The sequence below is a fragment of the Alosa sapidissima genome, chromosome 17, assembly GCF_018492685.1.
Source record: "Alosa sapidissima isolate fAloSap1 chromosome 17, fAloSap1.pri, whole genome shotgun sequence".
NCBI lineage: Eukaryota > Metazoa > Chordata > Actinopteri > Clupeiformes > Clupeidae > Alosa > Alosa sapidissima.
Genome location: NC_055973.1, coordinates 8,738,586 through 8,762,167, shown reverse-complemented (window position 1 = coordinate 8,762,167; position 23,582 = coordinate 8,738,586). Strand labels below are relative to the sequence as shown.

Below are 23,582 nucleotides of genomic sequence, written 5' to 3'. Positions count from 1 at the left end.
CTTGACAGTGAAAGACACCTCATCAAACGTCCGCATATCAGTAGGATCTCTCTTTGTATTGCTAGCGTCAGCGGGTAGATGTCTGGCATCAAAACAAGTGTAGCTCTTTATCTCTTTGTGCACTCGTCCATAATTCACTGTGATGTAATGATTCCCAGGCATCGCTAGAGAAGCGTCACGCAACACACCTCTACGGAGGCATCCTAGCACTTGAAGTGTGCATGATTTAGAAAAATAAAATAGCAGATTGTCTTTTATGTCTAAAGCTGCGTCAAGTAAACCTGTGGGTCTGCGTTTTACAAGGCACAGAGGTGCTAAGTAGTGTAGACCAGTACCATAACAAAACAAAAAAAAAACGACTCAACTCATTTTGGGATGATAGCAGAGGCGCGTGAGACGTTGCCACCACCACCACAACCTGAGTGAGTAGACTGAGGAAGTTGAGTGTAGCTCCATCTGCGAATCATTTCCCTGAGCCTTTGATAAATGTAAAGGGTGAAATATAATGGAAACAAATCACATAGAAGTGGGGTGTGCACGCCTGACAATAGAGAGGCAGGGAAAGAGGGCTGTTATGTGCATTGTCAGAAGGTTGTTGTTTTATGATGTGCCATGGAGTCTCCCAGAACATCACTGGAATGTGGTGTATGTGTGTGTGTGTGTGTGTGTTTGGCAGATGCACACACACACACTCACACAGACGCACGCAGCGCCCATAAGCCCTTGAGGCACAGCTGCTGTCTCTGTGATGTTACCTTGTGATCTTAACAGGGGAGATGGAGAGAAATTATCAGAGGAGAACATTGTAATCTTCACCAGCTTCTCGTGCCAAAGTGTGTGTTTGGGAGACACATTCCTCTCGCGTTGCATAAACGTTGCCCCATCCTGGCTCCCCTCTTGATGTTTGGAGCTGGATGCAAATGGGGGCTAATTTCGAGCTAATTGCGGCTCTGAATGTCTTTCTGGCATTGGGTGAAGAAGCCTTCACTCATTTGCGCTCTCTCTCTTTCCATCTCTCTCTCTCTAACTCTCGGCTGCCTGTTGTGTGGGTAACCTCCGTTTCATGTTTGCTCAGCTCAGGAAAATTGCATTTTCATCTGCCTTTGTAATGTTTCATTTTCCCCTGATTAATCTGACAGTTTATCTGTCATGCACAAACATAAATGACTTGTAGTCTCTCCCTAATCTCCGTTGGCTTCTGCTCCGATCTCTTTTTCGCTCAAGATTAGACTTGATTAGAGGCCAGGGTGGGGAGGGACGGAGAGAGAGAGAGAAACAAAAGAAAAAAAGAACATTTTATTTCATTCCTGTAGTTAATATACATTGGGCCTCCCCACAAGTCACAGTTGGCCAAGGGTTGTTTTAAATGAATCCCCAAATTACTTTGTTGTGCAGCAAAGGGAGACTCTGAAAACAAGGTGGAGAGGGCATGGCTGCTCTCGTTGTTTAATATTTTCATCTCATCGTAAATTTTTTCCTCCATTTTCCTCATTTATTCACTGTATATATTTCATTATTTTGCCATGAAAACAAGCTATTTCCTCTCTGATTGTATTCTTGTCCTCAATTAGCTAATTCCTCCCACTGAGCGTGCTGGCTAATGAGGGCTGGTGCTATTTTGGCAGAGACCTTGTTTGTTAAAAATGGTGGGCTGTGCAGGGATGCACTGTATTTCATTTTAATTGAAAGCACAGCGGTGGCTGCACTGAGTGGGTTTCAGGCTCCTGGCCCTCCACCACCCTGTTACCCCTGTTACTTTGCCTGCCTTTGAGCAGGGAGGGTGGGCCTGGGGTGGAGCCTCTGTTTGGGCCTGTGTGTATCCAGAGGGGCTGGGTAGCAGTGGGAGGCGAAAGGGGGCAACTTACCCCCCCCCCCGCCCCAACACCCCTCCCATACTATCTGTGCGCTCCTGATGCCGAAGTGGAGGGCTTGAGTCTCCTTTCCCAGCTATGAGAGACTGGGCTCATCTCTGGCTCCAGCTTCAGAGACGATGACAAGAGAAAGAGAAATAAAAAGAGAGAAGAGTGAGTGAGTAAGAGAGAGAGTGGGAGGAAGGGAGGAGGTAAGGAGAGAGGGGGAAAATAAAAAGATGATTGAAAGATTTTCATCATCCAAGCTTGCGTATGATTTGTGAAGGCTTGGAGAGGGCTTGATTGAAGCGGAGACGGTTGAGAGATGGGCAGCCTTCCAGGATTGATAACATCACAGTGGTATTTCAAATAGTGTTCTTTTTGTGTGTGTGTGTGTGTGTGGGGGGGGGGGGGGGTGTCTCAGTGTGTGTATTTTCGTTGTCAAGGGAGGAATAGAAGGGAAAAACTCCTGCAATGGTTGCTGAGGATGATTGGAAAGGGTGCACTCCATATTAATGTTGAGTTGTGGGCCAGCACTGGGCTTGTCAGACGAACCCATCCTGCAGGGGCATGGGGCAGAATTTAGAATATTGATGGACACTTAATCAGGGCTTGTTAGATACCTGCTGTGGGAGCCTCACCGAGGGAAGATTGCGAGTAAGCTGATTTACTGGGGAGCAAGGCAGAGACCAAAAGAAGCACGGCTGCTCTGAGCCACAGTGGTGATGATTTGAATTCTCCCAGCTCGTCCTCCCTGTGGGTGATTTTCTCTAATCACAGTCTTTTAATGAAGAGCCTTCATGGGACTTTTGTGTGGCAGTGAATCGCTGAATTGATTCTCTGGCTGTTGGTGTGTGTGTGCACCCCCTCCTCTCTCCACACACACACACACACACATAGACGCACTAACCCCCATGACTAAAGAATACTTTAAGACGAAAGAATGGTTCAAATCTTTTCTCTCACACAAAAAGTCACTGTGAGTAAGCTGTTGAACTGTTGTGGTGTAGTGGATCCAGAATTGAGTAACAGCTTGGTTCTCATCTGCTTTAGGTTCAAGTATTTCTTTTGTAGCTTTAATAACATGAACTGTTAAAGAAACTAAAATGATGTAGACACCATTCTACTGAAGACATTGACAGCTGGGCATTGAGAGCAGTTGTCCATATTTGGTATTGAAATATCTGCCGTATGTGAAGAGTTCTATTATGGGTTTTTTTCCTAATGTCCTCTCTCTTTGTCTCTCTTCTTTTTTATTCTCAATCCAGGTCCCTGACAGACTGGATGAGATGAGATCCTCATGTAGTGATTGCCATGGAAACCTGTGATTCTCCCTCTCTCTCAAGACAGGAAAATGGGCCTAAGATATCAAAGTTACGTGAGACGACACATCTTGATAATGAGGTGCCCGAGAAAGTCCCTGGGATGGAGCTTGACAAGGAAAACAACCCGACGAACGACAACTTGAGGACGGCCGAGGAGAGTCTGAGAGAGGTCGCGTTTGGACTGAGCACGGCGGAGAATGCGGCCGTCGCCCCGGTCGCTTCAGCTAAAGAGATCCCTTGCAACGAATGTGCCACTTCTTTCTCAAGTTTACAAAAATACATGGAGCACCACTGCCCGAGCGCCCGCCTGCCTCCTCCCAAGGACGAGAACGAGAGCGAGGCCAGCGACCTGGACGACAGTGACGTGGAGAACCTGACGGGAGAGATCGTTTACCAGCCCGATGGCTCCGCTTTTATTCTCGAGGACTCCAAAGAAAGCAGCCAGATAGCCCAGCCGGAGGCCAAGAGCCTCTTTTCCCCAGCACTGTACCCAAACTCTCAGACTGCTGCGGGGGACAAGACTGAGCAGTCTGCCGCTGCCCCAATGTCCTTCTACCCACAGGTGATCAATACCTTTCACATCGCTTCATCCCTCGGGAAACCATTTACGGCCGATCAGGCTTTCCCAAATACCTCAGCATTTGCAGGAGTCGGTCCTGTGTTGCACAGTTTCCGTGTCTACGACCTCCGACACAAGAGTGAGAAAGACTATCTAACCCTTGATGGCGCTGCCAAAAACACCTGTGTGTCCAAAGATGTCCCCAACAATGTGGACTTGTCCAAATTCGATGGTTGCATTAGCGATGGGAAAAGGAAACCAATTCTGATGTGTTTCTTGTGCAAGTTGTCTTTTGGTTATAGTAGGTCATTTGTAACCCATGCCGTGCATGACCATCGAATGACCCTCAACGAGGAGGAGCAGAAGCTCCTTAGTAATAAGTATGTCTCTGCCATCATACAGGGGATAGGCAAAGACAAAGAACCTCTTATAAGCTTTCTGGAACCAAAAAAATCCAATTCTGTGTTACCCCATTTTTCTACTGCAAACTTCATGGGTCCTGACCCTGGCTTTCGTGGTCTGTGGAATGCTTTTCATGTTGAAAATGGTGATTCTTTGCAGGCTGGTTTTGCCTTCCTGAAGGGGAGCGCGAGTTCTGCTGTGTCGTCGGCAAACCAGTCGCCAAGGAACGCCCAGATGCCAAAGGCTGAGATGAACCTGGGGGGAGCGTCGGCTGCGGCAGTGAAGGCCAGCTCCGCGTCCGTCCAGCGCTCGTCACCACGCAGTGGAGCCGGGGATCAGGAGAGCAACTGTGAACGGCAGAAGGACCTTAGCACTTTGCATTCGAACGGGGAGTTCCCCATCAAGAGCGAGCCCGGCGAGTCCGGCGATGCCGAGGACGACGAAGACGCGTACTCGAACGAGCTCGAGGACAACGGCACGGGCCAGCTAGCGGATAGTACCAGTAGCAAAGATTTCCCTCTCTTAAACCAAAGCATTTCTCCTTTACTGTCCAGTGTGCTAAAATATACTGAAAGAGGTACTTCTCCGTCCTCCGCGACTGTTTCCGACGAGCTTGAGAAGACGAAATCGACTGCTGTCACGAGGGACAGCAACAACGACTCTTCCGCCAACGGCAGCGGAAAAGAGTTTGCCGACTCCTTGGGGGCAAGGGACGGAGGCACGCCGCCCTCGCACCCTAACGACCTGGGTCACCGAGACGACGAGAGCCCGGGCCCCATGCGCCAGCAAGCAGCTACTCCCACGAGCACGCCCGGCACCCCGGGCCTCGGGGAGGGCTCCCCGGGCAGCGGCGGCAGTGGGGGCAGCGGCATCGAGTGTCCGAAGTGCGACACCGTCCTGGGTTCGTCGCGCTCGCTCGGCGGCCACATGACCATGATGCACTCGAGGAACTCCTGCAAGACCCTCAAGTGCCCCAAGTGCAACTGGCACTACAAGTACCAGCAGACGCTGGACGCCCACATGAAGGAGAAGCACCCGGAGTCGGGCAGCTCGTGCGCCTACTGCCGCTCGGGCCAGGCCCACCCGCGGCTGGCGCGGGGCGAGAGCTACACGTGCGGCTACAAGCCCTTCCGCTGCGAGGTGTGCAACTACTCCACCACCACCAAAGGCAACCTCAGCATCCACATGCAGTCCGACAAGCACCTGAACAACGTGCAGACGCTGCAGAACGGCGGCGTGGAGCCCGTGTTCAACCACGCGGCGCCCGTCGTGCCCAGCAGCGCCAGCCTGGCGGCGGCCTGCCAGGCCAGCGCGCCCTCGCCCTCCAAACCCAAGCAGAAGCCCACGTGGCGCTGCGAGGTGTGCGACTACGAGACCAACGTGGCACGCAACCTGCGCATCCACATGACCAGTGAGAAGCACATGCACAACATGATGCTGCTGCAGCAGAACATGAAGCAGATCCAGCACAACCTGCACCTGGGCCTGGCGCCGGCCGAGGCCGAGCTCTACCAGTACTACCTGGCGCAGAACATCGGGCTGACCGGCATGAAGCTGGAGAACGCCGCGTCCGAGCAGCAGCAGATGATGATGAGCCCCTTCCAGCTTGACCCCGCCACGGCCGCTGCTCTCGGGCCCAACCTCGGTGAGCCTGACGCCTCAGTTCTCTTCTCTCTTTCTCTCTTTCTCTCTCTCTCTCTCTCTCTCTCTCTCTCTCTTTCTCCCTTTTTTCTCTCATAGTGGCCGTGATGCCATTATTGTCCCCTGTCTTTCTCCTTGATTAAAAACATGATTATTTTCCACCACATGAGAATTATTCTTAATCTTCCTTTCTTAATTTTTTTTTTTTCTTAAGTCAACTTAATCCACCCCTCGACTCGACGAGAGGGAGAGAAAAAAAAATATTTAATATAAATAAATAAAGGCCACGTTGTGTCAGGGAGCAGATCTGGAGAGGTGTGGTTTAAACAATGACCCAGTAGCAGCTCACTCTCATCTCATCTACGGCACTCGCAACCTGCAGGTCATAGTGTGACAGATGCGCAGGCTCCTGCTTCTAATTCTGCAACCAAACAGTCACCCTGCATTTATCATCCTCTGTGTTAATACTGTCGTGTAATGACATGTCGGGCTCTACATCCCTCTCTGAAGCTGCAAATCTATCTCTCTCAGGAGCATTTTTCCCATTTTAAAAAAAAAAAAAAAACATTACATGAGTTATTGAGTGACGACTAATTTGGTGCTAAGCATTACACCGTTATAATTGTTGAATTTGTCAGTCGCGGTTTTCGGTGTCAGAAAACTGATCCATTTCCCTTGTAGAACAGAGGTGATCAAAAGAGTAAATTACAATTGAAAGAATGTAAGATTTTTTTTTTGTAGAGGCTGAAAATACAGCCGGTTCTTTTGTATTGATCAGCTTTCATGTCTTTGGGGGGGAAAGAAGTACAAACTGAGGAGTGGCATGCCTGGAAGGAGTAATTAAAGCTATCTGATGAGGGAGTTTAGAAGTTGAAAGGGGTGATTGTAATTGATCCTGATTCAATCCTATTACAGCTTTTTATAGTTTAAGCTTTATAGAAGCCATACTCCACACAAGGCTTTATTTTATCAAATCCTTTTGTGTGGGTGCCCTACACCAGTCTCTTTCTCTCCCTTTCTCTCTCTCTGTCTCGTTTTAATTTCATGTAATAATAAAAATCCCCCCTTTCTCTTTCTACATTTCCCTCATTCTTTCGCTCCTATCTCTGATTTCCTCCTCTCTCCCTCCCCTGCACTTTCTCTCTCTCTCTTTCTCTCTCACTCACTCTCTCTCTCACTCTCTCTCTCACTCACTCTCTCTCTCTCTCTCTACTCTCTTACACCCACATGGACACTCTATCTTGTTGTATATCTGACGTTCCCCTTCTGTCTTTCTCTCTCTCTCTCTGCGTTTCTTTCTCTGTCTCTCTCAAACATACTCTCTCCCTTTCCTCTCTCTTTCTCACACACACACACACAAACACAAACCTCCTTCACACACACACATACTCATTCTATCTCTATCTGTCTCTCTCACTTTCCCTCTCTCTCTCTCTATCTCTCTCTCTCTCCCCCTCCTTCTCTACAGTAAATAACGAGGTGCCGGTGGAGTTCCGTCTGGCGAGCGGTCAGCTAATGGGTGACGACCTGTCGGTGCTGTCGGGCGGCGAGCTGTCGTCCTGCATCAGCGACCCGCAGCTGAAGCTCTTCCAGTGCGCCGTGTGCAACCGCTTCACCTCGGACAGCCTGGAGGCCCTGAGCGTGCACGTGAGCGCCGAGCGCGCCCTCCCCGAGGAGGAGTGGCGCGCGCTCATCGGCGACGTCTACCAGTGCAAGCTCTGCAACTACAACACGCAGCTCAAGGCCAACTTCCAGCTGCACTGCAAGACGGACAAGCACATGCAGAAGTACCAGCTGGTCGCCCACATCAAGGAGGGCGGCAAGGCCAACCAGTGGAGGCTAAAGTGCATCGCCATCGGCAACCCCGTGCACCTGAAGTGCAACGCCTGCGACTACTACAGCAACAGCGTGGAGAAGCTGCGGCTTCACACCACCAACCAGCGGCACGAGGCGGCTCTCAAACTCTACAAGGTGAGTCGCTTTTCTTACTCTCCTACACACGCTCCCCAACAACTCCCACCAAGTGCCGTGACAGTGGGAACATCCAGTAATATACACAAAAACACATTGTCCTATTGTGCAGCAGACAGTTAAATGCACAATGTAGATTATTTTTAGCGTTAGGTAGCCGCTCGATGTTATAGAGCGTTGGTAGTCTCTTTGGTGGAGCAGGAAAGCTGTGGGGGGTTTTGCGAGTGCCTTTTTATGATGTCAGATGTCATTAGCAGACCTGTAAATGTAATTTGCTCCCCTGTACCCCCCCCCCCCCCCCCACACACACACACACACACACAGACACACACACAACCTCTCTCAGCACTCTTTTCCTGTAAACCAGTAAGATGCCAGTCAGGTCATTTACATGATGCCTTTGGAAATCAAACTTAATTGAATTCTTCCACAGAACGCAAAAAAACATCACAGATAAGCAACAGCAAAGCAAGCTGAGCCGTAATTGTTGTTTTTCGAAATCTTCACCTCAGTAACACTACAAAAAAGGGAAAAAGAAATGACTGTGTCATCTCTTGAGTGACATGTTGCTTAAAGCTTTCAAAAATATCCTTAGAAGAGTCACTAATTGCGTGCGTGTGTGTGTGTCTGAGAAATGTAGGGAAAGACAGATTTACTGTCTCTTATTTGTGTATCAGAGAAGGAGGTGGAGTCAGGGTTTATTTTTAGTGCAGTCTGTGTTTTCATTAAAGCTCTGGTCATTCCATTTCAGTGCATGAATATTCTCAGGGTAATTTTCTGTTGTTATTATTATCACTTCTTTTTTATGGTTTTCATGCCTGATGAAGTCAAGCCCTCAGCTGATAGCTGATCTGTGTGTCTGTGTGTGTGTGTGTGTATGTGTGTGTGTATGATCTGTGTGTGTGTGTGTGTGTCTGTGTGTGTGTGTGTGTGTGTGTGTGTGTGTGTCTGTGTGACACTGTTGTCTCTTCCTGTGCTTAAGTGCTTTCTGGTGTTGACTTACTGGGTTGGTGTGATGGCCTGAGACAATAATACTGGCATCCTGAAATCATAGAGCAGGCATTATGTCCCAGGCTCATTAGAACAGTGTTCAGGATAAACTGTGTTAACATAATGAGGATCTATTGACAAGCGTTCGCCGCTTTTGGCAAAGGGGACCCATAACCCTCCTGTGGATGTATGTTTTGAAATATTAATTTAGTCCATAACAATGGCTAGCCTGTATTGTAAATTGGCAGTCTTGTAGTCATAATGAAATGCTGTTTTTATTACCTCATTTCTGAAATGAAAGCAACAATATCCACAGAACTCTATTTGAACTGAGGAGCTTAAAGAACACAGGAGAAAATACCCCCAACACACACACACACACATTCACTCACTCACCCACACACACACACACACAAAACACCGCTGTCCATAGAATATTCATTTTTTACGATTTTCCTCTTTTAAGTCTTTTCAAGTAGAAAAGGTCAGAGAAGACTTGCGGAGCATCGGGCCCCCCTCACGTTCCTCATGTATTCATGCAGTGCTAGTAATGTTGCGTTAGCGACTGAACAACAAAGACTAAATCCCTCTCCCAGTGAAGTCAGCGGGAACGGAACCAAGCCCTCAAAGAATCGCATGTGGATTTCTTCTCCCCCCTTTTCTCCCGGCGTGGAATTAAAAGAGCCTCGGTCCATGGGAATGTTTTGAAATCCTTAGCAGTTTAAAACAGGAGGGACTATTTGGGGGTGGAGGGAGTGGGGGGTTGGGGGTGAGTGGGGGGGGTTCTCCGCTAATTCTCTAAGCAAATAAAAAAGATTCCATGGCAACAAAGAGCATTGCTGATAATGTTGGAAGACAAGCAGATTGAAGATTAGGAGGTGAGGAGGGCATTGCTGAGGCCTGTGAGCTCAAAGTAGCTAGCACTGGTCACTACACGCACTAGCATGGCTACAGGCACATGCACATAAAGAGAGCGTTTTGTTTGCACACTTCTATGTGCTGAGGGGGTCAGCAACGCTGTCCTTTTTAGGCTGGGCATAAAAGTGATCCAGATGTTGCCCTTGACCGCCACTCCAGACCCGGTTGGAACTCCACTTAGCCACCGTTTCAGTGCCAGAATTCTTCCAGCGATTCTAGAAAGTTCACATTTTCCTGTTGACATTCAGAGTAGCACTTGGTGTATGAGTGTGTGTGTGAGAGAGTGTGTGTGGGTGGATATGTGCATGTGTGTGTCTGTGTGTGCCGGGGGGGGGGATATGTGCATGTGTGTGTGTGTGTGTGTGTGTGTGTGTGTGTGTGCATCTGTGCATGTGTGCGTTTGTGTGTGTGTGTGTGTGTGTGTGTGTTTGAAACAACACAAAGTAACCATTCTTTAATTTATGCCCACAGAGCAGAATTGCTGTGAAGTGTGGCCATCTGAGTTGCGCTCGGGCCATAATACCTTTTTAACCCATTTATTGTCTCAGGATGATTATGTGGCAGAACAGCAGGTGGCTGTTGCAGGCACATTTGGGATTAAAAAGGGAGAGGGGTGCCATTCTTTAGGCCTGAATTGAGAGAAAATCCTACGCCAGCGTGGCAATTGTGCTTTCCTATTTTAATATGGAGGTGAATACGTTTGTGCTCAGGGAGGGATAGGGGTGAGAGAGGGAAAGAGAGAGAGAGAGACGGGAAAATGGGAAAGTTCACACGATGGCCACACATGATAGTCATTATGTGTCGGTTTACCAATAGGTAAAGCAGGAACACAAGATGGCCGCCCCAAGCTGACACTCTTCATGTGTCAGTTGTTAAGCTGAATGGTAGCCAGGTGAAGTCTCTGAACTGTGTGTGTGTGGGGGGGGGGTTAGCCAGACGAGACAGAGGTTGAACGGTTAGTCCTCCAGCCATCATGCATTCACCCATCCACCCCTACCTTCACGCGTGAGAGGGGAGGAAATCTGTTTTACAGATGCCAGTTTAATGTCTTTGGCAGAAATGGGACTATTTTACTCAGAGACATGTGGTAGTAAAGTTATATAAAAAAGATTTCTTTATTTGACCAGAAAAACACCTCTTCTTTTATGTGTAAAGGTGAAAGGCACATGGGAGTGGGTCGTTTGGCCAAGCGCACAAAAGAACAAAGTGTTGATGACCTTCCCATATGGTCATGGAACACAGAATATCTTTATGGCTGAGAAACGATTGAAGACACAAACAAAAAGCATATTCAGGATTTTATTACTGCTTTGTTCCTGGAGAACGGGAACTCAAATGGCAGCTTTTCCAGACATTTTAAAAGGGTCCAGATTATATTACATTAGCAGCACAATCTCCCCTTCTCTTCTCCGCAAGTGCACCACAGGAGAACACAGGAAGTGACTCACCTTCACTCTAATACGCCGAGCATGGCTGTTTATTGGTTATGCTATTCCTCTAATCCACCTTTAGGAGTGGAGCTATAAGGCACGACGTGGAGCCTTTTTGGGGTTTTTTTTACACACACTGTGTCATGACGTGCTTGTTGAAAACATATATAATATCGACTTCTGACTCAGAGCAGGACTTGCGCTCGTTGGTTTGTTTGCTTAGTTCGTGTCCAGTGGTGATTGGCGTTGGTATGATATAATTATGACTAATAAACACAGGTATAAACACAGATGTAGGGGAAGAGTAAATCTGTCAGAGCCATTCAAAGGCGGGCGTAACGCCCCATCGCAGAGAGACAGGAAACCTGCACCGCCCCAGAGAGAGACAAGAGAGAAGGAGAGGGAGAGGAATGGAGGATTTAGCAGTGGGAAGCACGCGGGTCATTTAAAGCCAAGAATGTTCATGGTCGGTGTGTGTTTGAACGAAGGCCCTACACAGAGCTGGAGAGAGGCATCTGTGTGTGTGCGTGTGTGTGTGCGTGTGTGCGGGGGTGGGGAATGCAAATACCAGTGCGCACCTGTTCCTCAGCTGGATGAGGCTTTAGTCCTGTGGGGGTAAGGGGAGTTGGGAGGGGAGGGAGATTCTCATCCATAAGTCTATGAGCTGCTTAATTACAGCAATGCCCCACAAAACCCACCCCCCAACCCAGTCCTCCCTCAGCAGTCCATAGCACTGTACCAGGCCCATAGAAGCACGTCCTTCCATCTGTATCCCTCCTTCTTTTCTGTCCTCCACAAAGGCAACAGCCAGTCCTTTACTCCACCTCTTTTTGTCCTCTACCACCTTCCTGTTCTCCTCTTTCTTTCCTCTGTTTCTCCCACTTTCTTCCTCTCTCACAATTTTCCATTTATTTTGTCTCCTCCCTTTTTTCTCCTCCTGCCTTCTCTTTCTCTAACCCTTTTCTTTCTCTCTCTCTCTCTTCTCTCTCTCTCTCTCTCTCTCTCTCTCTCTCTCTCTCCCTACCCGCTCCCATCTCTCTGTAGACCCAGGGGGACCAGGGCACACATAATGCTCATCTTTATCATCCAGCCGTAGTGAGAGTGAGAAAGAGGGAGAGGGAGGGAGGGAGGGAGGGAGAGAGGGAGAGATGAGTGAGAGATACAGAGGCGAGTGGGAGAGCGAGTGGAGAGATGGTGACTGCGCGGGCGACTCCGGCGCCACGGCCGGCACTGCGCTGCCTCCACAGCCCCCTCCTCTCCCCCTGGGGAGAGGCAGATAGGCCATCTCATTATCCCTGATACGGATGGCAACACCAGTGCCTCGGCCAGGGAAATGAGAAGGGGAAATTAAAAGACGAGAGCAGAGGGAAGCAGGGGAGAGAAGGGAGGAGGAGGAGATGGGAGGAGGAGAGGAATTTCAGATTCATCAAAAAAATACTTCTCTTTTCAACAGCCACTTTTACGATTGTCTCATCTCAATTTCTCAATGTGTGTGTGTGTGTGTGTATGTGTGTGTGTGTGTGTGTGTGTGTGTGTGTGTGTGTGTGTGTGTGTGTGTGTGTGTGTGTGAATGTGTGAGATAGATATGAATGGATATAGATACTGTACATATGAATATATTTCCTTTTTGCTAGAATCATCTTTTTTTCTCTCTCTTTTTTGTCCAAATGCAAGATGGCTGCCCCTCTGACGGGGGTGTTATTAAGTGTGCCATTATAGCACATTCATTACAGCAGGTCAGTCTCCCCCCGCTCTCATTTGAAAATCAAATGCCCCATATATATGCACCTCTAATTATCCAACTGTCATTTCACCCCGCGTGAGTCGAAAATGGACAGGAGATTGAGTCGAGTGTATTTGCATAAAAAGACATTGTATGCTTCAGAGCTACAAAATGGGCCCATCTCCTCTTGAACCTTACACACTAAGACTACTCCTCCTCCCTCCACTACCATGCTGATTCTTTCACACACAAGCATGCACACATGCGCACACACACACACACATACACACACACACACACACACACACACACACACACACACACACACACACTCAGACACACACACTTATACATGTCTGATAGACTGGGGAAAATACTATAAAAGTGCCTCCACTATAACTCAGTATTGAATTTAATTTCAGATTGTCCATATTTTTGGTCTCCGCCTAGAAGAGTAGGTGAACGCGTAGGAGATGGGGGAGTGAGAGAAATGTAGAATGGGAGAGGTAGAAAGACAGGAAGGGATGGAGAGGGAGAAAGAGAAGACGAAAGAGAAAGGGAGGGAGGTAGTATGACATCCAGGAAGTTGCCCCTTACCTGGGCTTGCCTGAATGAGGTGAGTGGCTCTCTGCTCCTCAAGCAGGCAAGCTAACAGGGAGCTAATGCTAGTGCTAAGGCAGTCACACCACAGGCTACTGTACACCCCAAATAACCACCCCCATAACACCAACACATTAACACACCACCACCCGAGTTTACTCCTGCTCACCATGAATAAATGCATGTCAGCATGCTCTCTCTCATTCTACACCCCCCTCCCTCTCTCTCTCTCTCTCTCTCTCTCTCTCTCTCTCCTCTCTCTCTCTCTCTCTCTCTCTCTCTCTCTCCTGCTCCTGCTGAACACTGTAGCAGATTATTCAAATGCTCTGGGCTTTCACCTGCGTGGGGATTACAATGGGAATCTTTCAGAGGTCTGTGAGCATAGGAGGGCCTTAATTAAAGCATAAAGACAGATGAGTGCTCCTACAGCACAAAGACAACCAGGGAGGGGGGGGGGGGCATGCTGGTCTAGCAGCCGACACCCCCTCCACACACACACACACACACACACACACACACACACACACCTCCCCAACCAACCTCCTCCATTAATCCTCATAGATATTAATAGGAATTTCCCCCCTGTTCTCTACCCCCTCTCTCTGTCTGCACAGTCACTACCAGATGGTCATCTTGACAGGACTGAAGTAGAGGGGTTTAGGGGGGGCCCAAGGCGTTTGGCCTGGGCCTTGTGTGTGTGCTGATTGACACGAGCGGCATATTGTTTAATTGCCTGCACCCCCCCCCCCCCCCCCCCCCACAACCCCCTCCTTTGCTTGTGTCCCCCCCCCCTCCCCCCAAGCAGTGTGAGTGGACACCATCTGAAGATGCTCTGATATTAATAACCAGATGTGATCCGGTTCCTGGTCCCAGGGTCAGGCTGGGTGGGGGGGGGGGGTCGGAGCGTTTGTCTGTGTGCAGGGGACTGTGAAGCCTATTGAGGGTGACAGGTATGGGAACGATACCAGGGAGTAGCGACCTACAGACTGACCACAGAGAGAGAGAGAGATGAGGAGAGAGAGATAAAGAGAAAGAGAGAGGAAGAGAGAGAGACAGAAAGGAGGGGGAGAAAAAGGAAAAAAGGGGAGTGTCTCACTGCTGAGAGGAACAAAGAATGGCAGGAGTTTGTCATTTTTTCTCTTTCCATCCACCCCTCTGTCCGTCCTTCCTTCCTCCCCCCACTCTCTCTCCCTCCCTCTCTCCCTCCCTCTCTCTCTCTCTCTCTCTCTGGGGGATTTTGACCCAGCTTAACAAAGGATGACTCACAGAGCTGTGATAAGACCAGCCGGGGAAGGGAGTTGAGTTGCAATCATTTGATACTCCTGCTAAAATACCCCGGCTTAGAATAATTAGCTTTGTTTTAACTCTCTAGATGCAGTTAGAAAGCAAACTCTGAGGTTTAAGCCCTGAAAAACATCATTTGCCATGGAAAAGCTTGTCTCAGAAGTGCATTGTTTTCCGTAGTAAGAGCCTCTTATGTCTGTTATGGGAATAGTTAGAAAGTTAATGAATTATAATATTGCACACCACTGTATAATAGTTCAAAAGAGCTCTGCCAGTGTTTTTATTATGGGTGCATGAAAGCTGTGCTGCTATGTGCACAGAAATGTCGTGCACATCTCGACTAGTTCATTTTCATCCAGTAATAACACGACCTGTTCAGATGCAGCTAGTTTGTTATGACTACAATGCTTGAAAAATAATAAGAAAAGAAAGTTGTATAGGCTAGCATGACGACTTTTATGCCAGGGTATATTTTTCTGCTAATTGTTTTGACAATGTTTATTTAGATGATGGCTTGTCGAATTGTGAAACGGTGTGTTAGGCATTGGGTTGCAGACCTAGGGACTCGTTTAACCTCTCCTGGGCCACCACAATACGATTGACCTCCCTCAGGTTCAGATGGATTAGATTGCCACCCGTAATCCTTAATACTTGAAATAGACCTGATAGAAGTCCTCTCTCACTTGTTTAGGATTATGCTCCTGAATTTCTGCCCATTTGGTGAAATTAACCCATTGAATTATGTTTTTTTCTGTTAACTGTTCACTGGGCATTAAAAGCATTCAGTTGGAGCCAGATGGCTTGTGGCTTTTTTAATACCAACACTAATAACAACGCATTAGGCATCAGAATTATTTTTTCCCCCCAGCGTTCGTCAGCTAGCCTGTTGTTTCTCTACGTTGAATATGTTTTCTTTTGGCTGATGATGTGTGTGTGTGTGTGTGTGTGTGTGTGTATGAAGCCGAAGCTGTGGGACTGGAGAGAGCTGGCTGCCTTGCTTCCCTGCTTCTCTGGGAGAACAAAGGCAAACATTTCAGTAATCTTCAAAGTGCCACTGGTATGTTGAGTGGACTCTGGTATGTAGACTACGGCTGAAGCTTTTCACCGAAAAACAACGTCCTTCCTTTTAAGGGCCATGACTGCATAAACTGTGGTCAGAGGCATTAGCAATATTGCTCATATCGGTTTACTTGATGGAGCACCCAAAATAGGAGATGCCCTCTTTTTTCTTGCTCTGACGTTTATTTATGCTAGCGAAATGATGATGTAGACGTTTATATGCGTGCAAATGAGTGTAAAGAAATCTGAACTTGCATAAGAGGGAGGAAGTGTGGTATGAGACGCACACAGGTATGAGAGAAAGAGTGGGTGTGTAGGCGGTGGGGTGGGGTATTACATTATGACATGTGTGAACAGACAGCCCATTGCACAGTGTTCCTTCTTCGCCTTCATTTGTCGGAGTGCAGGTTAAAAGCGGTTATCCCAAAGGGTGCTTTAGAGCTGATTTTCTGAAGGAATATGTAAAGTGCCAACGAAGAGGCCGCTCTACAGAGAGAGAGAAGGGGTGGGGTGGTGGGGGGGGGGGGGGGGGCAGAGGGAGGGTAGAGAGGGAGGGAGAGGAGCAAATGAGTAGAGTGTGCCGTTTAAAGCATGTTCCTCTTCATCCTCCTCTCTCTCTCTCTCTTTCTCTCTCCCTCCCCCTTCTCTCTGCTCTCCCACTGTTTAAATAGGATGCAAATCAGGGAACCACCTCCATGTTGTTGTCGAGAGGGCGGGAGGAATAGAGGCTGTGTGTGTGTGAGTGAGTGTGTGTGTGTGTGTGTGTGTGTGTGTGGGGGGGGGGGGGGGCTGAAGCAGGCAGCTGGGACATGAAAGTGAAGTGTTTAAAATCCATGAATAGGGAAAAGCATGCGGTTTCAGCCCTGACTTGTTGAGGGCTTATCTGATGTGTGGAGCTCTGGGGCAAGGAAGGTATTGTGGGGTGGGATGGAGGGGGGGGGGGGGGGGGGGGGGGGGGGGGCAGATCTGGGAGCAGAGATTGGGAGATGGGGAGGGGGGTCATGTCAAGGGTATGTATCATCTATATAGGATGCCATATGATTGCATGCAAAAACAGGGTGTACTGTAGTTCCTGTGTAGTCAAATATTTGACTGCAGTACACTTCCCTGTGTGTGTCTGTAGGTGATGTATGTGTGTGCCTTTTAAAGAGGTTTCACTTAAAAGACATATACTTGTCTTATCTCAGATGTTTACAGTTTGAATAACTAAAAATACAAGTGGAAATGTTGGGTGTCTGCTCTTTGTCTGTGCTGTTGTTATCCGGGCTTGTTAAATGTCCCTGTCCAGCTGCATTAAGCCATTCCGAGGCAAACTCCGCCAGCTATAATTCACAGTTTCACATGTGCTCTCAGAGAGCGTCAAATGAGAGTTCGAGGCCAAAGACGGTTCTGCCTCTCTTAGAACTTGTGAAACCGGTTCCCAGAACTCAATTGCAGCCAGGAGGGAGATTGTTAGCGGCGACGCAGTTGGATCTCTGGACTTCTTCACTCCCAGGCGAAGACAGGGAAGGCTTTTAAGGGTAATGGTAAGGTCAGTAAATTTAACGGGAAATAAGTGTTCAGGCGACAGATTTTAAATCACCGTAATATAAATACAGCTCCATTTTGCTCTGCCGTTTGCTTTCTTTTTTAACACAATTTAAACAGCGGACGTGCTCTCCTGTCCGTCCCTGTCATGACTGGGATTAGCAGGAGAAGATTTAACACTGCCTCTTAATCTTCCATATCAGCTCGGAGAGGCTGACGGGATATGGAAATTCTTTCATTTTCATATTGCATTTGCTTATTTTCTTTTCAAATTTTTTTTGTGTGTATATGTGTGTTTTCCTCGTCTTTGAAATGTATCTGTGATGTCACAAATGAACAAAAATTCCCTTTTTTTCGCCCTCTCTCTTTTCTAAGATACATCTGTTTTTTGTTACATCTTGTAAACTATGGCTGGTTTTCTTCCACGAACGTGTTTATGTAACTCTGCTAATTCTAAAAACCTTAGCTGGAGCTTCTTCAAATTGCTCTCATTTTTATGGCCAGAAATACCCCAGTGATGTATGCGCGCGTGGTAAGCATCCACATACGCTTGTTGCCCCGGCGACTTGCCATTGTTAAATCAATTTGGGTCATTTTCAAAAGAGTGGCAAACTTCCGCCTGACCTCAAACCAGCACTGTGTGTCAGACACAGGGTCCCTCTCCTCCCTTCGAAGGCATAAGAGGGGGGGGGGGGGGGGGGGAGTAGGGTGTGTGTGTGTGGGGGGGGGGGGGGGGTTAGGCCTAGTGCTGTTGCATGTCATTGTCTGGGGCGTGTGATGATGCAGTTTCGTGTGACACGGCCTACAAGTGGGTCACTGCAGGGCGAGAGAGGAAGAGTTAATTTTTTTACATTTTTTAATGGCCGTCCATTGGTGGAAATGAGTCTTGAGGTCTCCCATTTTGTTCATTAATTTTCTCCTGTTAAGCGTGCGTGCTAGCGACCACAGGAGGACAGCCTGGGTTGCGTATTGTTATCCCCAGTCTAATGATACATGCCAGATCAACCACATTAGCCGACTGGGAGAGTATTCTGGTGTTTTTACAACCTTTTTCATAAATTTTCCCCGATGGTGAAACAAAAAGTGGAGGGTGGTAGGTTTGAAGAGTGAATAGACTGTGAAATATCGTACCACCAATAGAATGAAATATTCTTTGTCTAGTTTTACTGAAGTGGTTGAAAAACATTCTTCACTGCCTGTTCTGGATCGACTTGTTAGACCTTCACAGCAAAGGAACAGCCTCAACCCTTTGTGACATACCAGTTGGCGATTAGCACATTAAGAAATTCACATTTAAAAAGACTATTAAAAGAGAAGAGAAGAATCACAGACTGCAGCCCCAAGGTTCCCACACTTTATATCTTTGCTAATAGATTTAAAGTTTCTAGTGAATGGAGTCCTTTGTCCCCACCATTCACAGCTATCTGGATCATACTAAACTGTGCGGCCTTTGCAGCAGCTTTTGTCGGCCAGTATAGCAATAGGTGCCAACGTGTAGCCCCAGTTGGAAACTGTTTCATGTATTCAACTGCCTGGTCCAGGCCTCTTATTGCTTTGGCTTCTGCGTGTCATCATACTGGATTTTTTCGAATGCTAGGTTTTGGACGGCCTTGGAAAAATCGGGCCGTCGCAAATCCCGAGCTGGGGAAACGGCCGGTTCTTTCGGACGCTTATTTGAAAGCGATTACTGCAAATGACAGGCTTTGGAGACTATTTAACATGGCCGTCGTTTCTGGGATATTCATTTTGGACAGACCCCAGGGCGTGTCTCGCAGCTTCCCTCCACCGCTCCTCAAAATAAGAACCACCTCAGAGGGACACAGAGCTCCACTGAAAGACGCATTGTGCTAATTCACTTATTTTCTTTGGCGGCCATTTGTGAGGAAGATTATTATTATTACATGACCTAAGCAGCTAACCAATAAGGGTTACACTCCCCAGACCGAACCCAGAAGCCATAATTATACCTGATGTCTCGGAGGCTGAGTTTTCAAAAAAAAAAAAAAAACTAAATAAATACATCAGAGAAGCAATTTTTTGATTTCCTCACCACATTCTTAAGGACATGCTGAGACGAGGGGGGAAAAATAGCGAAGGACGATGTCACTGGTGCCTCTGCTCTGTGCTGTGAGATGAGCAGACTTCAGCCTCGTGAGTGAGCCTTTCATATGGAATTCAAGGGGCATACCTTTCCCCCTGAAGAATTTGGGCTGCGCTGCCAACTGCTACATCGCCCGTGATATAGCATTACATTTTTGCCTTGGGGCTCAATAGTGGTTTGCGAGTAACATGTGTTTGTTGGGTGTTAGCATTGATGGAATTGTATACCTGGCCAGCCTCCAAGTAACGCTGGTATATGTTGAAGGAGGAGAAAAAAGGAGGGGGGGGGGGCAGACCTGTAAGGTACAAAACAAGCTTTTGTTGTTTTTGGTATGCTGAAGGCACCAGTGTTGCACCGGAAGCAGGCTATGCTTCAGAGCCATGCAAACAGTGAGGACTAGCGGAAAACGCTGATGGATATAGATATGGATTGGAGAAGGGTTTCTTTTTTCTCTCTCTTCCCTTTCTCTTTTTGCCTCTCACCACACATGTTATTAAAACATAGTTGTGGTGATGCATGGTTCCAGGGCAATTATACTGCAGCTTATTTTAGGTATGTGTTCATTAGTTGGCTCTGTGTTTTTCATCGTTAATGACAGGAAAAAGTCATGTTTGCATTGAATGCCCTAATTTGTCTTTGGTTAGAAATAAAAACTACTCTCTTTCTCTCTCTCCCTCTCTTTCTCTCTTTCTCTCTTTTTCCCCTCCTCCTCCTCCTCTGACTGATCCTCATCTTTCCACCGGAGGAGGCAAGGGGAGCTCAAGCAGCCTGACTGCTTATGATGCCACTAATGAGACTGGTTTGTCACTGAAGACAGTACAAACATAACCACCCCCCCCCCTCCATACACACACACACACAAACACACACACACACACACACACACACACACAGATTTCCCCTCTCCATTCCTACATCATGTGTGTGTGTGTAGTGTAGGGTGGGGTGGGGTGGGATGGTGTTGATAGTGAAAGGTGTTTTGTAATCATTGAAGTCAGCATAAATAAAGAAGCCTCTCTGTTGAGGTTCAGGAAGACAGCTTCCCAGGGAATTTACGCCTCATGTTTGACAGGTGAAAGAAGTCCCAGGCGTGGGGATTTGCATTGTTTTGTCTCTGTCTCTATCCCACTGCTGAGCACGGTGGGTAGGTGGGGCGGGCTGATGGAGTAAGGGGGGTTTAGTCTGTCTGATTAGGCCCATGGAGCCCTGGGAATCAACCAGCATTCTGCCCCCAGTAGACTTCCTGTCTCTCAGGGTGCCCAGTCCCAGGCCCACGGTACTGCGGAGCTGCCACACACTGGCACACACACGGCTTGGGGGCGCGGAGGGACGACGTGTTAGCTAAAGTGATTGGTCCCTGGGGGCCTTGAGCTGTTGGTTGTTTGCCAAGTGCTAATCTAGTACAATTATCCATCAAACAGACACGTCCCTCACCATATTGTTGGGCATGGGTCTTTTCGCCACCCACAACAACAGCAACAGCTTTTGGACCAGTTTCAACTTTTTTTGTTATGTTCTGGAGCTGTCAACAATATGTTGGAGTGACTGGAAAAGTACACAAATTAAGATTGAATAGATGCCATTATTAATTAGGTTATTTTTGTTCTGTGTGTACAGTATGTGTGTCTCTCGCCCATGCTAGCTGTCTCTCTTTGTGTGTGTGTGTGTGTGTGTGTGTATGTTCCAGCTACAATCAGACATTACACGAGATTGTTGAGGTTATGGGTGGGTGTTTTATTTTTTGAGAAGCTGGAGACGAGGGCGGTGGTGGTGGGGGGTGGGGGGGCTAAAGTGTTACACGATGCCCCAAACATTTCAGCTTTTGTAGCCCATGTATTACCACGCACTGAGTCTGGCACAACTAAAAATGGTAAGCTTAAACCTCATAAATCAGAAATCCCCGAGCCCTAGGTCCAGCAGGGCTTGTACCCGCGCCAAAACAGTCTATAAAAGGAAAAAGAAAAATACAGTATTTCAATATAGGTCTTGAGCAAACAACGAGGAATTTGCTGATTGAGAATAAATTAATATTTCTAAAATTATGGGCAGCTTTGTTTCTGTCTAATGCTAAAACCATTTGACATGTCAAATTGTTTTGTGTTTTATTAGAGCCGTGAAAGCTGATACTCCACCATGATTGTGCTGTTGGGCTATTCAGGATTTATATTGATGGGAGTCAGAGAGCCTTGTACTTATACATATAGTGTAGCTCCAAGGCTATTTTTTTTGTGCTGTTTAAAATGTCTCATACAAAACTCTTTGCTTGTTCTTACCAATTAGAGATTGCTGAGGGATGTTCTGAGAGTTGTTCCTTTAACCTGGGGTCTAACTGAACACACTGAACACAAATAACGAAGATGACTGCCTGCTGCTCATGTCTTTAAAGTGAATGTTTGTTTATCCACATTGGTTATAAGTTATAATCTGGTTTGGTCATCTTGGTGCATAGAACAAATGATATTGTTGATTTCTCGGAGCCTGCTATAATAGAGCGGAGCTGGAATGGCCCATGTGTTATTTTCACTAACTGTATAAGTATTGAAAATCAATTAATGACTGAAAGGTTGGGTAGACATCTGTGTGTGTGTGTGTGTGTGTGTGTGTGTGTGTGTGTGTGTGTGTGTGTGTGTGTGTGTGTGTGTGTGTGTTTATTTTTTTTGAAGGCAGTGGAGGAATTAGAGAGTGTGGGCCTCAGGAATGAGATTGTGCTGTGCAGTAATCGAGTTATCGAACAAACGAGGTTTAGGCTGCGCAGATTCAGAAGAGATACAGCTTGAAATATCAAGCCCCTTTGTTTCTAAAACAAACGCAGTGGAACGTTGTACTTTTACAACGGTACAACACACACACAGCAAATAAAACCACAGCGCACAATGTGCGCTAGAAGGAAGATGTTGACAGGCCGTATAGCAAAGCGCTCTGGGTAACGCACGTTTTTTGAGCCACTGTAGGATTCTTGGAGAGGTTTAGTTGCTGATTGTGTCAGGGCCAAAAAATCCGTTTTCAGGGTCTGAAAGAGTGAGAGAGGGCGGCCATACAAGTAACCTGGCATGTCAGGGGGGGCCTCCTTTTGGGAAAGAAACAAAGATAGCCATAATTAATGACCCTGAGTTCCTGCCAGGAAAGCTTTTCTTCTGACAACTCCAACTTAATTAAAACTTAAGATGTTTCAATGGCCACAGAGAAAGACCCCCCTCCCTACACTTACACACACACACACACACACACACACACACACACACAGACACACACACACACACACACACACACACACACACACACACACACACACACTCACACATGCACATTCACACACACACACACACACACCTTACTTAAAAGTCCATACAGCAGACTCGTGAGAAAAGTTTCCCCCAAATTAAAAAAAGGGGGTAAAGATATGTGTGAGTATGTACATTGTGTGTGTGTGTGTGTGTGTGTGTGTGTGTGTGTGTGTGTGTGTGTGTGTGTGTGTGTGTTTCCACTGGTGCCATGCATCTAAACCCTGACAAGTCAAAGAATCTATTTAGTCAGGTCTTTTTTCCTTCTTTCTTCTCCTCTCACACCTGCAGCCGAGCTGGCATTTCCTCTAAGCCCCGAGAAGGGCCGTGTTTTCCCCCCCTTCTCTTTGGGCCTCAGCGGAAGATCAGATAATGGAGGCCTGGCTCTGGCTTTTTGTTTTTGTGCATTGTTCATTAGCCTGGGAGTACTGTAGCACACTTGATATGCTTGGCTTGCGTGTCGAGTGGGGGAGGGGGAGGGAGAGGGATCCTGGCAGGACGAATGGGAGTGTAGACGGAAGGGGGGGGGGGGGGGGGGGTAGCATCTTCTATGAATGCCTTGCATGGTGCAGCAATGCCCGGGCCTCGCACAATTTTAATGCAAAACTTTGGTGCAAATTAAAGCTCGCCGTTGACAGGGGCCTGCCCCTGAATGCCGGATCCCTGCTGTTCGCTACACATTAGCGCTGCAAAGAACAATGTGCCAAGCTGGACACCGTGCACAAGGCAGTGTAGTTTTTAAACACGTCCGTTTTTTCCTCCCCTTTTATTTTCGTGTTTTTTTTTTTTTTGTCTCTTTCTGTTTTCCTCCTCCCTCCTCCTTCACCCAGCCTTCCTCTCCCCCCTTTTGTCTTGTTAACAAGCTTCACAGAGCGCAAACACTTACCTGTGTGTCTAATTGTCTAGAAAAGGCCAATCTGG

At 47.5% G+C, this 23,582-nt stretch overlaps 1 protein-coding gene across 1 annotated transcript in view; it reads left to right on the top strand.

Moving 5' to 3' along the window:
• zfhx4 (zinc finger homeobox 4) overlaps positions 1–23,582 on the top strand; it is an 89,620-nt gene that overhangs the window by 19,846 nt on the left and 46,192 nt on the right. Inside the window, 2 exon segments of the mRNA XM_042067816.1 lie at positions 3,119–5,781; positions 7,246–7,748. Of these exon segments, the coding sequence (XP_041923750.1) occupies positions 3,165–5,781; positions 7,246–7,748 (3,120 nt within the window). The 5' untranslated portion in view covers positions 3,119–3,164.